The 18,207-nt window shown below is 45.4% G+C and overlaps 1 protein-coding gene across 1 annotated transcript in view; it reads left to right on the top strand.

Moving 5' to 3' along the window:
* SLC41A1 (solute carrier family 41 member 1) overlaps window positions 1–18,207 on the top strand; it is a 193,508-nt gene that overhangs the window by 128,426 nt on the left and 46,875 nt on the right. The window contains exon 8 of the mRNA XM_063955154.1: window positions 12,583–12,662. Within this exon, the coding sequence (XP_063811224.1) occupies window positions 12,583–12,662 (80 nt within the window). The remainder of the gene's footprint in view (window positions 1–12,582; window positions 12,663–18,207) is intronic.

Here is an 18,207-nt window from a genome sequence, read left to right as displayed (position 1 = left end):
ACACTGCTCAGGCCCATTATTGCCTGCGCATGGGTGAGTCGCGCTTTTGAAAAATGGTCCGAAAGCGTGTCATCAGAAATTGACACGGTTGATAAAGATGAGATACTCCTTAAGTTAGGGAATATCAAGGATGCTGCCGCCTACATGCTGGAAGCAATGAAGGATATTGGACTCTTGAGTTCACAAGCCGCTACCATGGCAGTATCGGCTAGGCGGGCGTTATGGATTCGCCAGTGGAATGCGGATGCAGATTCCAAAAGAAACATGGAGGCTCTCCCATATAAAGGTGAGGCCTTATTTGGCGATGGCCTGGATGCGTTGGACTCAGCGGATACCGCAGGTAAGTCAACATTTTTGCCCTCTGCGCCTGCACCGGCAAAAAAAAAACACCCGCAAATGCAGTCCTTTCGGCCCAATAAATACATAAAGACGAGAGGTACCCCCTTCTTTGCAGGTAGGGGAAGGGGAAAGAAGCCCACACCGGCTCCAGGTTCCTAAGAGCAGAAGTCTACCCCTAATTCTGCCAAATCCCCAGCATGACGCTGGAGCTCCCTTGCGGGAGGCCGCTCGGGTGGGGGCACGTGTCAAACTCTTCAGCTAGGATTGGATTCTGTCTGGCCTGGATCCCTGGGTGTTGCAAATAGTATCCCAGGGGTACAAACTGGAGTTTCAAGATGTTCCCCCATGCCAATTTTTCAAATCGACCTTGCCAGCTTCTCCGCCAGAGAGAAGCAGTGACAGCGGCAATCCAAAAATTGTCAAAACCAGGTTCTAGTCCTGGTACCGTTGTCACAACAAGGGCGGGGTTTTTATTCAAGCCTCTTTGTTCCGAAGCCGGACGGCTCTGTCAGACTGATCCAAAATCTAAAATCTGAATTTCTTCCTGAAAAGGTTCAAGTTCAAAATGGAATCACTTCGGGCGGTGACTGCCAGTCTGGAGGAGGGGGACTACTTAGTGTCGGTGGACATAAAGGATGCTTACCTGCATGTTTCCATTTATCCGCCTCACCAGGCTTATCTGAGATTCTCGATTCAAGATTGCCATTACCAATTCCAGACATTACCTTTCGGTCTCTCCACGGCGCTGAGGGTATTCATCAAGGTGATGGCGGAGATGATGGTCCTCCTTGGTCAGAAAGGAGTCAATATAATCCCTTATCTGGACGACTTCCTGATAAATGCGAGATCCAGGGAGAAGTTATTACAAAACATATCCCTCTCCCTGTCAATACTCCAACAACATGGGTGGATCATAAATTACCCAAAGTCACAGTTGGAACCGACAACAAGGTTGTCTTTCCTCGGGATGATTCTGGATACAGAAGTTCAGAGTATTTCTTCCGCTGGAAATCCAGAAAATGGTAAAACAGATATTGAAACAATCAAGTGTGTCGATCCATCAGTGCATTCGGTTGTTGGGGAAGATGGTGGCGGCCTACGAGGCCATGCAGTTTGGCAGGTTATAGGCCAGAGTATTCCAGTGGGACCTGTTGGACAAGTGGTCGGGGTCACACCTACACATGCACAGAAAGATAATCCTGTCGTCAAAAACCAGGATTTCGCTCCTGTGGTGGTTGCACAGCTCTCACCTGCTAGAGGGACGCAGGTTCGGGATTCAGGACTGGGTCCTAGTAACCACAGATGCAAGTCTCCGAGGCTGGGGAGTAGTCTCTCAGGGAGAAAACTTCCAGGGATGTTGGTCACAACAGGAAGCCTGCCTTCACATAAACGTTCTGGAGCTAAGAGCCATTTACAACGGCCTTCAACAAGCGGTACATCTTCTTCAAGACCGTCCCGTGCAGATCCAGGCGGACAATGTAACAGCAGTCGCATACATAAACAGGCAGGGCGGAACGAAAAGCAGAGCGGCAATGGCAGAGGCGACAAAAATCCTCCGCTGGGCAGAAAAACATCTACAAGCTCTGACGGCAATATTCATTCCGGGAGTAGACAACTGGGAAGCAGACTTCCTCAGCAGACATGATCTCCATCCAGGAGAGTGGGGCCTCCACCAAGAAGTCTTCGCAGAGGTGACAAGTCTTTGGGGAGTTCCTCAAATAGACATGATGTCGTCTCGTCTCAACAAGAAGCTTCAGAGATACTGTTCCAGGTCGAGAGACCCTCAAGCAGTAGCAGTGGATGCACTGGTGACCCAGTGGGTGTTTCCGTCAGTGTATGTTTTCCCTCCACTTCCGCTGATCCTAAAAGTACTCTGTATCATAAGAAAGACAAGGGTTCGAGCAATCTTCATTGCCCCAAACTGGCCAAGAGGGGCTTGGTACCCAGATCTTCAGCAGTTACTCATAGGAGATCCTCGGCCTCTTCCTCCTCGGGAGGACCTGCTGCAGCAGGGGCCGTGTGTGTACCAAGACTTACCGCGGCTACTTTTGAAGGGTATTCCTAAGGAGGTCATCCCCACCCTTATTCAGGCCAGAAAGGGAGTAACGTCTAAACATTACCACCGTATTTGGAGAAAATATGTGTCTTTGTGTGAATCCAAGAAAGCTCCTACGGAAGAGTTAGGACGTTTTCTCCATTTTTTGCAGGATGGTGTGGTGACGGGCCTACGATTGGGATCAATCAAGGTCCAGATTTCGGCCTTGTCAGTGTTCTTCCAAAAACAATTGGCCTCTCTTCCAGAGGATCAGACCTTTGTGAAAGGGGTTCTGCACATCCAGCCTCCATTCGTGCCTCCAGTGGCACCATGGGACCTTAACGTGTGATTGCAGTTCCTTCAATCGGATTGGTTTGAGCCTCTACAAAAGATTGAGTTGAAGTTTCTCACTTGGAAAGTGGTGATGCTTTTGGCATTGGCATCCGCAAGGCGGGTGTCTGAATTGGGGGCCTTGTCTCACAAGAGCCCTTACCTGATTTTCCATGAAGATAGGGCAGAGTTGCGAACTCGCCAACATTTTCTTCCAAAAGTGGTTTCTGCTTTTCACATAAACCAACCTATTGTGGTGCCAGTAGTTACTGACATTCACTGATTCAAAGTCTCTAGATGTGGTTAGAGCTTTGAAAATTCATGTTGCTAGAACAGCTCGTATACGGAAAACAGAGGCTCTGTTTGTCCTGTATGATCACAACAAGATTGGCTGTCCTGCTTCCAAGCAGACTATTGCACGTTGGATTAGAAATACGAATCAGCAAGCTCATACTACGGCTGGATTGCCGTTACCGACATCGGTAAAGGCCCAGTTCACTAGGAAGGTGGGCTTATCCTGGGCGGCTGCCCGGGGGGTCTCGGCATTACAACTTTGCCGAGCAGCTACTTGGTCAGGGTCAAACACATTTGCCAAGTTCTACAAGTTTGACACCTTGGCCGATGAGGACCTAAAGTTTGGTCAGTCGGTGCTGCAGGGTCATCCGCACTCTCCCGCCCGTACTGGAGCTTTGGTATAGACCCCATGGTCTTGATGTCGTCCCCAGCATCCTCTAGGACGTATGAGAAAATAGGATTTTGATAACCTACCGGTAAATCCTTTTCTCCTAGTCCGTAGAGGATGCTGGGCGCTCGTCCCAGTGCGTACTTTACCTGCAGTTTTAGTTATTAGTTACACAAGTTGTGTTATCTTGGTTTCAGCATGTTGCTGCAATTAGTTCATGCCTGTTGTCGTGTGTTATGTTGAATGCCATGTGTGCGGCATGGTTGAGGGTGTGAGTTGGTAGATATCTCACCACTAGTTAAGTAATTCCTTTCCTCAAAATGTCAGTCTCCCTGGGCACAGTTCCTACAACTGAGGTCTGGAGGAGGGGCATAGAGGGAGGAGCCAGTTCACACCTAATGAAAAGTCTTTAGAGTGCCCATGTCTACTGCGGATCCCGTCTATACCCCATGGTCTTAATGTCGTCCCTAGCATCCTCTACGGACTAGTAGAAAAGGATTTACCGGTAGGTTATCAAAATCCTATTTTTTATTTCTATTACATCCTACAGGATGCTGGGGTCCATATTAGTACCATGGGGTATAGACTGGTCCACCAGGGTCCATGGGCCGTTTAGAAAATGTTCCCGGAAGAGCCGGTCACAGCTAGGGGAGCTCCTAGAGCTTCTTTGGTTTTATTTTTTTATTAAAACAGGTTAGGTACAGGGAGGCTGCTGACAACATCCTCCCTGCTTCGTGGGACTTGGGGGGGGGGGGGGGGGGGTGGTGTGTGTTGTAGTGTCCAACCCGCTGAGGTTAATGGCCACCATCTCTGCTGACAGGACACTGAGCTCCTGAGGGTGATTATCGTTAGCCCCCGAGGCGACCGCTCACTCCTGCAGCTTGCCGCCACCCCCTAACAGCCAGAAGATCGTGGTGGTGAGTGCAACACCGGTGACCCAACAAGCGAGGAGCCGGTATCAATGGCGGCATCAGGGTGTGGAGCGCTGTACTAACACTGTGCTCCGGAAGGCTCAGCGGTAAAAATGCGGTGCTGTGAGGGGCGCCCTGGGCCAGCGACGATACTCTAATCACTGGTCACTCAGCTAGCAGGGACTTCGTTGCACCGCTACCTAAGGCCAGTATAAAGATTTAAATTTTGCGGGAAGATGCGCCATGGTAAGGGGGCGGAGCTTCTCAGAGCGGAATCCAGCGCCATTTTCTCCCTGCAGATCCACCGCTGAGATGCTGACAGGGAGTGCTGACCCTCCACGACTCCAGTTAGCCTGTGCGGTACCAGGGGTGGTAGAAAGGGGGGGGTGGCTGTATTTTGCTGTGTATTTCTGAGAGGGGAAACAGTCAGCGCCAGGCAGTTATTTTATAACTGCCTATTGGGGCGCTGTGTTTGCTGGCTCCAAGCTCTGTGTTTCTCTGAAGGTACTTTGGGGGGGGGACTGTGTCTGACATTTTCCTGTGTGTGTGTGTGTGTGTGTGTGTGTGTGTGTATGCAAATTCCCACATAACCATGTCCAGGGACTCTGTGTCTTGTGCGGCAGAATATGTATCTTCTCCAGAGGAATCCATTCCATGTACTCAGGAATGTAATATTTGGTCTCAGCACTCAGAGTCTGAGCCCCAGTGGGTGGCTTCTATTAAGGGAATGATATCTCAGATATCTACTAGGATTGCATATTATGTGACTGAATCACAGATTTTAAAACAATCTGTGGAGGTTTTGTCTGGTTCTGTCCCCACTACCCCAAAATCCCCTGGTGTATCCAAAAAACGTGCGCTTGCTCAGATTGTAAACTGAAACTACGCTCAAATCCATATACACTGCTTCAGGAGTGGCATTAAGGCCCACTATTGCCTGTGCATGGATTTCTAAAGCCATAGCAAAGTGGTCAGGCACGTTACTAGAGGAATTAGATTCTATGTATAGAAATGACATTGAATTGTGTTTACGTAACATACAGGATTCTGCGGGTTTCAGGGTGGAGGCCATAAAGGACCTGGGTAATCTGACTGCAAGGACGTCGTCCATGGCTGTTTCAGCACGCAGGGGACTCTGGCTACGCCAATGGTCTGCAGATGCGGACTCCAGGAGAAGTGTGGAGAATCTACCCTTCACAGGTCAGGCTTTGGGGAAGCATTGGATGCATGGATCTCCACGGCAACCGCTGGTGAGTCGACCTTTCTTCCCTCGGCCTCTCCAACGACAAAGAAACCTTTTTCTACGTCCTCTGCGCAGTCCTATCGGTCTGCAAAAGCAAAGTCCAAGGCTCGTACCACTTTCTTCAGAGGTGGGCGCGCAAAATCCAAAAAACCGGCACCTCTGGTTCCTAAGAACAGAAACTTGCCTCTGTGTCCTCAAAATCCTCAGCATGACGGTGGACCTCCCTGCCTGGCGAATGGGCAGGTGGAAGCGAGGCTCAGACGTTTGTCACGTCTGGGTGTCGCTCAGTCTGGATCCCTGGGTACTGGATATTGTGTCCCAGGGGTACAAACTGGAGTTTCAAGAGCTCCCACCCCACAGGTTTTTTCAAATCAGGCCTGCCAGCTTTGCTGACAGAAAGGGCTATACTTCAGGAAGCCATTCACAAATAGGAAAGGTCTGCTGTTATTGTTCCAGTTCCACCTCATCTGGTACACCAGGGTTACTATTCAACCCTTTTTGTGGTACCGAAAACGGATGGTTCGATCAGGCCAATTTTGAACCTGAGGTCGCTAAACCCTTATTGGAGGGAATTCAAGTTCAAAATTGAGTCTGAGAGCGGTGATCTCAGGGCTGGAGGAGGGAGAGTTCCTGGTATCTCTAGATATCAAGGATGCGTACCTCCACATTCCGATTTGGCCGCTACACCAGGCTCATCTCAGATTTGCACTGTTGTATTGTCACTATCAGTTCCAGGCACTGCCATTCGGCCTCTCCACAGCACCGAGGGTGTTCACCAAGGTAATGGCAGAGATGATGATTCTCCTCCGCAAGCAGGGGGGTGAATATAATTCCATATCTGGAAGATCTGCTGATAAAGGCTTTTTCCAGGGAGAGGTTGTTGCAGTCCATTGCTCTCACGACTCGACTGCTCCGGGAACACGGATGGATCCTGAATCTTCCAAAGTCACATTTGGAACTGACTAGGAGATTGTCTTACCTAGGGATGATCCTCGACACGGAGGTGCAGAGGGTATTAGTTCCGGTGGAAAAAGCATTGGTGATACAAACGATGGTCCGGGATGTCTTGAGACCTGCCCGGGTTTCAGTTCATGAGTGCATTCGCCTTCTGGGAAAGATGGTTGCCTCCTATGAGGCTCTACAGTACGGAAGATTTCATGCACTGTCCTTCCAACTGGATCTTCTGGACAAGTGGTCGGGATCTCACCTGCTTATGCACCAGAGGATACGTCTGTCGCCGAAAGCCAGGATTTCACTCCTGTGGTGGCTACAGCTGCCTCACCTTCTAGAGGGATGCAGGTTCGAAATTCAGAACTGGATCCTTCTAACCACGGATGCAAGTCTCCGAGGTTGGGGCGCAGTCACCGAAGGGGAAACCTTCCAAGGAAGGTGGTTAAGTCTGGAATCCATTCTTCCAATAAACATTCTGGAGCGAAGAGCCGTGTACAACGGCCTTCTACAAGCGGCACATCTTCTACAAGATCAAGCCATCAGGTGCAGTCACACAATGTAACGACGGTGGCCTACATAAACCGACAGGGCGGAACGAAGAGCAGAGCTGCAATGTTAGAGGTAACAAGAATCCTCCTCTGGGCAGAAAGGCACGCGTTGGCGCTGTCAGCAATCTTCATTCCGGAAGTGGACAACTGGGAAGCGGACTACCTCAGCAGCCACGATCTCCATCCAGGAGAGTGGGGCCTCCATCCGGAGGTTTTCACGGACATGACATGATGGCCTCCCGTCTCAACAAGAAGCTTTGGAGGTACTGTTCCAGGTCACGAGACCCACAATCCGTGGCGGTGGACGCCCTGGTGACTCCGTGGGTGTTCCAGTCAGTGTACGTGTTTCCTCCTCTTCCACTCATTCCACGGATTCTACAACTCGTAAAGAGAACGAGTTCAGGCAATCCTCATTGCTCCGGACTGGCCAAGAAGGGCTTGGTACGCTGATCTTCTGGATCTACTGCTGGAAGATCCGAGGCCTCTTCCTCTTCGTTCGCTTATCAAGACTTACCACGGCTACGTTTGACGGCATGGAGGTTGAACGCCAGATTTTAGCTCTGAAGGGCATTCCTAACAAGGTTATTCCTACCCGGATACAGGCTAGGAAAGGAGTAACGTCTAAACATTACCATCGCATTTAGAAAAAGTATGTATCTTGGTGTGAATCCAAGAAGAAGATTCCTACGGTGGAGTTTCAGCTGGGACTGTTTCTCCTCTTCCTGCAAGCAGGTGTGGATATGGGCCTGAGGTTAGAATCCATAAAGGTCCAGATTTCAGCCCTTTCCATTTTCTTTCAGAAACAGTTGGCTGCCCTCCATGAGGTTCAGACTTTTTTGAAGGGAGTTCTGCACATCCAACCTCCCTTTGTACCGTTTTTATCCATTTTCTTCCAGAAACAACTGGCTTCCCTTCCTGAGGTTCAGACTTTCGTGAAATGGGTTCTGCACATGTGGCCTCCCTTTGTACTGCCTACGGCGCCCTGGGACTTTAACATGCTGTTACAGTTCCTCCAATCGGGCTGGTTCGAGCCTCTACAGGAGCTTGAGGTCCAGTTTCTCACGTGGAAGGCTGTCACTTTGTTGGCCTTCACTTCTGCTAGGCGTGTGTCAGAGTTGGGGGCTTTGTCTTTTAAAAGCCCCTACTTCTTCTTCCATGAAGATAGAGCTGAGCTCCGAACACTTTAGCATTTCTTTCCGAAGGTTGTGTCTGCATTTCTTATCAATCAACCAACCTATTGTGGTGCCAGTTGCTACTGACTCCTCAATTCCATCAAAGTCCTTAGATGTTGTAAGGGCTCTGAAAATTTATGTGAAGAGGATGGCTCGTCACAGAAAATCGGACTCTGTTTGTGCTGTATGATCCCAAGAAAATTGGGTGTCCTCTGTCCTAAGCCAGGCATATCCAAACTGTGGCCCTCCAGCTGTTGAGAAACTACACATCCCAGCATGCCCTGACGCAGCTTTAGCATTCACTGACTGCAAAACTGTATCAGGGCATGCTGGGATATGTAGTTTCACAACAGCTGGAGGGCCGCAGTTTGGACATGCCTGGTCTAAGCAGATCTCTCGCTGGATCAGGGTCACTATCCAGCATGCATATTCTACGGCTGGTTTGCTGTGTCCAAAATTTGTTAAGGCCCACTCTACTCGTAAGGTGGGTTCTTCCTGGGCAGCTGCCCGGGGTGTCTCGGCTTTACAACTTTGCCGTGCAGCTACTTCGTCTGGGTCGAACATGTTTGCTAAGTTCTACAAGTTCGATACTTTGGCCTCTGAGGACCTACAGTTTGGTCACTCAGTTCTGCAGGAGCCTCTGCGCTCTCCTTCCCGTTCTTGGAGCTTTGGTAACACCCCCCAATGGTACTAATGTGGAACCCAGCATCCTCTAGGACATAAGAGAAAATAGGATTTTAATTACCTACCGGTAAATCCTTTTCTCATAGTCCATAGAGGATGCTGGGCACCCGCCCAGCGCTTCATGATCCTGCAGTGGTTATTTCATTCAGTACTGCTTTGTTCTTGGTTAAGTAATATTGGCCCTCATTCCGAGTTGATCGCTCGCGATCTGCTTTTAGCAGCAGTGCGCACGCTAAGCCGCCGCCCTCTGGGAGTGTATCTTAGCTTAGCAGAAGTGCGAACGAAAGGTTAGCAGAACTGTGCGTAAAAATTTTCATGCAGTTTGAGCATCTCCAAACCTACTCCTACCTTGCGATCACTTCAGTCAGTTTAGTTCCTGCTTTGACTTCACAAACACGCCCTGCGTTCTGCCAGCCACTCCCCTGTTTCCCCAGGCACGCCTAGGTTTTTACCTGACACGCCTGCGTTTTTTAGCACACTCCCGGAAAACGGTCAGTTACCACCAAGAAACACCCACTTCCTGTCAATCACTCACCGATCAACAGAGCGACAGAAAAGCGTTGCTCGACCTTGTGTAAAACTGCATAGTTATGTGTGAAAGTACTTCGTGCGTACTGCGGCCCGTACGCATGCGCATAACTACCGCTTTTTCACTGCGAACGAAAGCAACTAGCGATCAACTCGGAATGAGGGCCCTTGTTCAGCTATTGCTGAGTTTTCGAGCTGGTTAGCTTGGTTTGCCTTGTATGTGTGAGCTGGTGTGAATCTCACCACTATCTGTGTAAAATCCTTCTCTCAAAGTTGTCTGTCTCCTCGGGTACCGTTTCTAGACTGAGTCTGGTAGGAGGGGCATAGAGGGAGGAGCCAGCCCACACTATCAAAGTCTTAAAGTGCCCATGGCTCCTGGTGGACCAGTCTATACCCCATGGTACTAATATGGACCCCAGCATCCTCTACGGACTGCGAGAAAAGGATTTACCGGTAGGTTATTAAAATCCTATTTTGGTTTTTAACTGTATGCCCCTTTTATGTCTATAATTATCCACACTTGGGTACACTTGGGATAGCTTTGTGAAGGGAAACACATTTATATAACATGAAGAACTTCAAAAAGTTCCCCGTAACACAGGTCACTTGTACATAAAGTGCATCCATAATCAATATGGGAATCCCCTGGCTCTTAGCCTCAAAGGCTGGAGTGTGCGCAAACAGTATAGGGTAGCCAAAGTCCCATAGTGCAGACAGGTTTAGCTACATAACACCCAGCTTAGCTTGGTCGTTTGGAGAGTCCAAAAAGGGGTCCATTCAGTATGTCATGGCAGCAGCACAATGTGTTTAGTATTTACTTTTGAGTCCTTTTATCAAATACAATTCAAATGGATATCCTATGCACAGCCACATGAGGCGTGCAGAGGGCATATTCTCTCCAGACGAATTGGTATGTTCTGGTGACATTTTAGAAGACACAGTACTTGTATTCTTGCTCGTCAATCTCTCTAGGGGAAATGTGTAAAGCTATAGTAAGGGCCTGTACATACTGGCATAGAATTGAGCATTACATGAAATAGCAAAGGTTGGAAAATGCTTTGATGCAAATGCTGGGTACACACTAAGCTATCGGTCTTTAGATATATTGTAGTGATGAGCGAGGTTCGGTTTTACTCGGTTTTACTCGGTTCTCAAAACGGCATCTTATTGGCTATCCAAAACACGTGACATCCGTGAGCCAATAAGATGCCGTTTTGAGAACCGAGTAAAACCGAGTAAAACCGAATCCGCTCATCACTAATATATTGTTCAAATGCGGATCATTTTAGTGTGTACGTCCAATCGCGCATGCCCGGTGGTCGTTCTTTGTATCGTACCATTTGCTGTGTGGCACAGCAGATGGGATGATATAGTGAATGATGATACAGTGAATGATGCCATGCTGCTAATTGCAGCATGGCATGGTGTATCGTGACCTCATCCACTGCCGTGTATACGGAAAGCGCAATGTGTCATGACGTCGCTGGGTACAGACATCGTTTAGTGTGAACTCTGCAAGAGACACAAAACTAAGGGAATTGAAGCATGTAGACATGCTTTCTGACAGGTGATAACGCAATGCAAACTGAAAAACTCAATGTTGCCTGCTACATTCACATACAAAGCTGAAATATAATAGGTTACTGTAGGGCTACTCATCAAGTCACTCCTTGGACAATTCTGTGCTTGGTTTTTTCCCCAACCGAGCCTGTCATATTCCAACATAACATTTTTCATTATTTTTCCAGTAAATTTCAATTTAATTTTTTTTTCGCTCTTAACATGTCAAATACAAAACAATTGAACCAAAATAGGCAAAACTAGATTAGAGATCCAAAACACGCATCCCTGCAAAATGATGCACCGCTTCACTGCAACTTGCCAACAGTGAGCTTTAGAAAATTACCCCCCCCCCCCCCCCCCTTTGTTCCACTTGTCATCCTGATAAAAAGGTTTAATGTACACACACTACAGGTATTATATAGCAGTTTTAATATGCATTAATTGGGGGTTACATGTTAAATGACCTATCCATCAAGGGTTTTTTAATGTTTATTTATATGCACCCTTTCAGAATTCTATACTCCCATGCAGAATAAATTGTTTCTTGCTGCATGTAAATGAAATTGTAGATGTTCTGCTGGTCATTACCTTGGGTTAATTGCATCTAAATATATACAGGTTGAGTATCCCTTATCCAAAATGCTTGGGACCAGAGGTATTTTGGATATGGGATTTTTCCGTATTTTGGAATAATTGCATACCATAATGAGATATTATGGTGATGGGACCTAAGTCTAAGCACAGAATGCATTTATGTTTCATATACACCTTATATACACAGCCTGAAGGTCATTTTAGCCAATATTTTTTTATAACTTTGTGCATTAAACTAAGTGTGTCTACATTCACACAATTCATTTATGTTTCATATACACCTTATACACACAGCCTGAAGGTCATTTAATACAATATTTTTAATAACTTTGTGTATTAAACAAAATTTGTGTACATTGAGCTATCAGAAAACAAAGGTTTCACTATCTCACTCTAACTCAAAAAAAGTCCGTATTTCGGAATATTCCGTATTTCGGAATATTTGGATATGGGATACTAATATGTATGTATGTATATATGTATATGTATATATATGTATGTGTATATATATGTATGTATGTATGTATGTGTGTATATATATATATATATATATATATATATATATATATATATATATATATATATATAATATATATATATAATATATTTTTTTTTTTGTCACTCACATTCCCAAAGCCATCTTTAATATATAATCTATAATATTCCACAGTAGGTTTGTTTCAATATACAGAGCATTAAATCTGATCCATATATAAAGTATTTATTTAGGTGAATAAAATATAGGGGGGGGAAAATGAACTCTTCTTCCTGTAAAGGCAATAAAACTTCTGCAGTGTTTAAATTATAGTATGCGTGATATGCCGTTTTTTTTATTCATGCGTACATATGCATGTGCATATGGATTGCACTAGCCTGACCGCTTTGAAAGGGGAAAAAAATATTTGATTTAATATGTATTGGAAAGTATGTCCAGCTATCATAAGCAAGCAAGATTTGCCACTGGCTTCATTAAGTTTATTTCTCCTCTTCTTCCTGTGGCAGCATTGGGGGATTGATTTTGGATAAAACGGTGTCTGACCCGAACTTTGCAGGAATTGCCGTCTTCACACCAGTCATAAATGGTAAGCATTCAATTATCCCAATGCCACTGTAACAGTTAGTGGGAGCTAATGCTAAATTACCCAAGAAAAGTAGTCTGTGTAAAACATGTTGGCGTGCGGCGGGATAAGGTCATATTTGACTGATACATTGGAAGAATCTCTGGCTGCGTTTCATTAAGGCTACTGACAAACTTAGGGCCTGATTCATTAAGGGCTGCATATGTTTGCATTTACAGTCCTTAGCAATGCAAATACAGGAGAAGGTGTATACCACCTTCTCCTGCATTTGTGATACGATCACATCTGAGACTAACATCGCGACCATCTGTTCATCTGCGATGGCAGCCTGAGTAAGCTTCAGGTTATACTATACTTACTGAATCACCCCCTTAATCTCCATCAAATTTGTAGGCGAGTGTGGTTCAGAAATAGAAAATAGGGAGCTGTGAGCAACAAACTTCAGAATCTCCAAGCGGTAAACATTGATGGCATGGAGGGGTCACCGGTGGGGGAGGTTAGTAATGTGAGGAAGGTGGTGGGGCAAGAGATTGGGTGAGACCGGCTATCCACACTATATTAAAGCAATTGTGGCAAAATAAATTACCCAGCATGAACACACTTATTGAAATTTGTGTTTGAGGACAATTCTAGTAATTGATTTCAAACTATTGGCCAGCCAAACTTTGTTTGAGGAAAAGGACTGGTTTTTCTTCTGTGTCCCCCCCCCCCCCCCTCTCCCCCTTTAACGTCCTAGTGGATACTAGGATGACTTTAGTACCATGGGGTACTAATCTGGTCCATTGGAGCATGGCATTTTAAGAAATCATTTGTGTGTGTGTGCTGGCTCCTCCCCTCTATGCCCCTCCACTAGACTCTATTTAGAAAAATGTGCCCAAGGAGCTGGGTGCATTGCTCTGGAGCTCCAGAGTTTTGTTTTGTTTTTTCTTCAGAATTGTATTTAGTTTTTTTTTTTTTTTTTTTTTTTTTCTTTTCAGGAAGCACTGGATGGCAAATAGTCTGCCTGCATCGTGAGACTTAAGGGGGTGACCGTACCAACTTCCTATAGAGTTAATGGTTCGTACCCCTGCTGACAGGACACTAAGCTCCTGAGGCTTTGTTTTACATACCCCCTGGGTGTGCACACACGCCGGTAGCATGCCGCCACCCATAACTGATCCTAAAGTAAGAAGAAGCGTGAGTGATTACACCGGGGTCCCAGTGACTAATGGCAGCATTACAGCGTAGCAGTCACCGAGCTGCAGTGCCTGCTATGGACCCCAGACTCTTCCTCCCTTTTTTTTTTTAATACAGATTCTGTATTTTACAGCCAGTATAATATGTAAGGGACTGTGTGCCATTGAGGGGGCGGGGCTTCCCGGAGAGCGGGACCAGAGGCTGAAAGGCGCCATTTCCTGCTGCTGCTGACTGCCAGGCTGCATTCTGGAGCTGCTGCTCCACAGAACCCACTGAATCGGCAATTGTACTGGTACCAGGGGGTTTTATAGAGAGGGGGGAGCATATAAATGGCGGTGACAGTGCTGCTGTGTTAAAAAAATAATTATATTTTGGCAACGGACGCGCACTGTGTGGGGGGTGGAACGCATGCCTTCTCACGTGATGGGAGGGGAGGCGTGACATCACCACTGTGCGCTCCGGTGCAGGGGCGCGCGATACGATACTGGCGTGCGTGACACTGGTGTAGATTGAAGAGGGAACATATAAAAGCGGGGTAAGTCATGATATGTATGTATTGTCATTTCACTTTTTGTCACTGTGTTGTCTACATCCTGAAGACGGTGTTGTCGTACACCGAAACGTTGATGGATCACTAAGTATGTTTTATACTTGAATACAATATTTGAAAAAATCCTCTGAGTGCCGTCCCCTCTGTATCTCTACATTTGCATGGTTCCTGCCTAGGACGTGACACCGGGGTAAGATTGCCTTATATTTCATTGAGTGCCGGACTACAGAATCTGTATCTTGGATGGACATTGTTCTATCATTTTCAAGGCACCATGTGTTTATTTATTGAATGACTTTCTCTGTTATTAACTGACATCTATATCAAACTGTGAGAACGCCTGTAGTCGCTAAATAAGTATCTACTGTGTGAGCATATACCCTTGGTGTCTTGCTGCATATTTAAATATGGCACAAAAAATAACTGCACCCCCTACTACGCCTTTGGGGGAAATTATGAGTTACACTGATGACCAGATCAAAGGTATATTGTTCATGAAAGATCCCCAATACACCGAGCAAGGTGATACATGTGAAGATCTGTATCAAATAATATACAAATTAAAGAAGCGTGAGATTGATTACACGTTACATGGACTTACCCTGTCAGACTATTACAGGGATAAATATATACCTAGAGGATTCAGGGTAAGAAACACACCTACCATAGGCAGACAAAACCAAGATTTCTGCCGTAAGTGGATAGCAATCCTAAATAAATGTGCCTTTGACCTCATGATCTTGGTCATAGAAGAGGCATCCAAAGAGTTAGCACTGGTAAAGGCCAAAATCACACAATTTGATACTAACCATAAAGAGACCTTACAACAGGATACCTCTGCGAATTGGTTAAATAAACTACAAACACAGTGCGACAAATACAGAGCTGATCTCATTAAGTTTAAAAAACTCAAGCGTACTAAAGTAGTCCAAGACTACGAAGAAAATCGTGTATAAAGGTGGCTCACAGGCAGTGAACCATCTAGACCCTACAGGAGGTATCAAAGAAATTACAGAGGGGCCCGGGAACAGAGAATGGCCAAAGAACCTGCCACATCTCAGAGTGATAGTGACTTTGTGGTTTTAGAAGGCGAAGATATTAATAATACACAAAGTGCCCCTTTAGGGGTCAGCATGCGCAGTGGAAACCGCATTCCAAACGCCCCCATACGAGGCGAGGCGGTCAAGCGAAGAGGGGTAGGACGCCCACCCTGGAAGAAGATCAACAATTAATATTTAACTTATCAACAAGGACATTAACCCCGGATGAGACTGCGGTACTGAATAAAGGGCTGGCATTCGTACCCACCAACTGCCATTCAGAATACGAATGGAATCGAGATATGCACCAATTTGGAAGAAAATTACGGTTGCACGAACATTTTCATACCTCTCCGGAAGATCCTAACACAACCTCTCCAGCAACTAATCCTGTGGAAATGTTCTGCAGGAAAGCTATCAAATCCACCTATGACCCTCCAGTAACAAACCCGTCACTCAAATGCTTTACGAGACTCTTGGACGATTCTGTACATAAATATCAGAAAGAAAACCCTAAATTTCGTCATAATTTAACACAGGGCCAGCGCACAGCACTTAGAAATTTATCTAAGTATAATGATGTGGTAATTCGCCCCGCTGATAAAGGCGGGGCCATTGTTATACAGAATACAGATATGTATCGCAGTGAAATATTGAGCCAACTCAGTGACACCCAGATTTATGAAAACCTACCCAGAAACCCAGGTCCAGTATTTAAGCGTGAATTAGATCTAGTGTTAAAAACAGCTTTGGATAATGGGGTTATTTCCAAACGGGTACTAACAGCACTAAGTCAGGCGTACCCAGTCACCCCCATATTATACACTACGCCTAAAATTCACAAAGATCCTCTTCACCCCCCGGGCCGCCCCATTGTGTCCGCTATGAAATCATTGTACCAACCAGTGTCCAAATATTTGGACACCCTGCTACAACCATGTATCATCCATGAAAAATCCTATGTAAAAGATACCACTAGTTTCTTAGAACACATTCAGCCGTTCTGTAATGCACCATTTAACTTACTTATGTGCACATTAGATGTGAAAAATTTATACACATCAATACCCCATCAAGATGGGCTAAAAGCTGTAGAAAGTTTTCTGGAAACTAGTCGGTATTATTGCGGACCTCCAATAACTTTTATTTTACAGTTGCTCACATTGGTACTGTATAGAAATTACTTTTTGTTTGATGGAAAATACTACTTGCAAAAATCTGGTTGTTCTATGGGATCTAACATCTCTCCTACATATGCTAACATCTATATGTACCTACAGGAACAGATTCTATTCTATGACAATGCTTTATTCATGCAACATGCAAAGCTGTTCCTTAGGTACATAGATGATTTAATTATTTTTTGGGCGGGCACCCAGACAGAATTTGAATATTTGGTTCAATCCATTAATGCACTAAATGGTCCAATTAAATTTACCAGCAAGTGTAGTTTCCAGGAAATTGAGTACCTTGATGTGAAACTGGTTAATTGTGAGGGGCTACTGATCAGTTCGTTATACAGCAAGCCCACTGACCGAAATACATTATTAAGATTTTCTAGTCATCACCCTGTGGCCCTCAAATCTGGATTACCCTACTCCCAGATGTTGAGGGTGGCACGTATTAATAATGATAAGCAGTGTTTGGAAGCACAATTAGACGAAATGGTCAAAAAATTTACACAGAGAGGATATCCCATACAATTACTGTTACAGCATAAGAACAAAGTATTAAACATCCCACGCCAATCTTTGTTTTCTGCAGTCACGAACAGAAAAACCCAGAAAAAATTAAAGGAAGATCGTATAATCTGGACTTCTACATACTCTACAACTAGCTGTATCACACAATCAGCCACTAAGGCCTTATGGCCCATTGTAAGTACTGACAAAGAATTACAAAGTTTCAAAATACAAACTCCTATGGCCAGCTTTAGACGTGGTAGAAATATCAAAGACATGGTAGTCAGAACAGATATCACTGACTTTAAACAACCACATGTTACATTTTTAGGCAATAGGAAAAAGGGATGCTACAAATGTATCAATTGTGCCACTTGTAGCCATATGGATACAGGCAGTGAATTTAGACATCCACATAGTGGCAAATACATTGCCATTAACCATGCTGTAACTTGTACCACTCCCTTTGTAATATACATAATTAGATGCCCTTGCGGATACTACTATGTAGGGAAAACAATCCGTCCGTTTAAAGAACGGGCGACACAACATCGGTCCGCAATAAAAGCAGCTATACAAACGGGACATAGTGAGCAGCCAGTGGCACAACATTTTTCAGATCGAGGACATACCATGGCTAGTGTCAAATACATGATTATTGATCACCTCCCAGAAAATCGAAGAGGTGGTGACCGTAATAAACAGCTCCTGATTATGGAGGCTAAATGGATTACACGCCTAGACACTGTATGGCCACGGGGTTTAAATGAAAAGATCTGCTGGAACTCTTTGGTATAATCAATATATTGAGTAGTATATATTTAGCTAACGCTTGAACAATAATGTAATACATATGCGTTTTCATTTATTATATAGATATAATGGAATGTTGAATAGAATATATATGTCAGTTAGATGCGTGGAGATGTGTTCTTTGTAACACGTCTGCTACGGCTTTTTAATATCTTTTAATGTTTGTTCACATATGTCAGACATCGATATACACCGCGGACCCTGACACATTGCCAATGACGGAATCAGGCTGACATTGTATATGCGCCCTGTTACCCGCATGGCAATGTACTTCAGTCCCCATGGCA

The sequence above is a fragment of the Pseudophryne corroboree genome, chromosome 2, assembly GCF_028390025.1.
Source record: "Pseudophryne corroboree isolate aPseCor3 chromosome 2, aPseCor3.hap2, whole genome shotgun sequence".
NCBI lineage: Eukaryota > Metazoa > Chordata > Amphibia > Anura > Myobatrachidae > Pseudophryne > Pseudophryne corroboree.
This window is presented reverse-complemented; position numbering and strand designations above follow the sequence as displayed.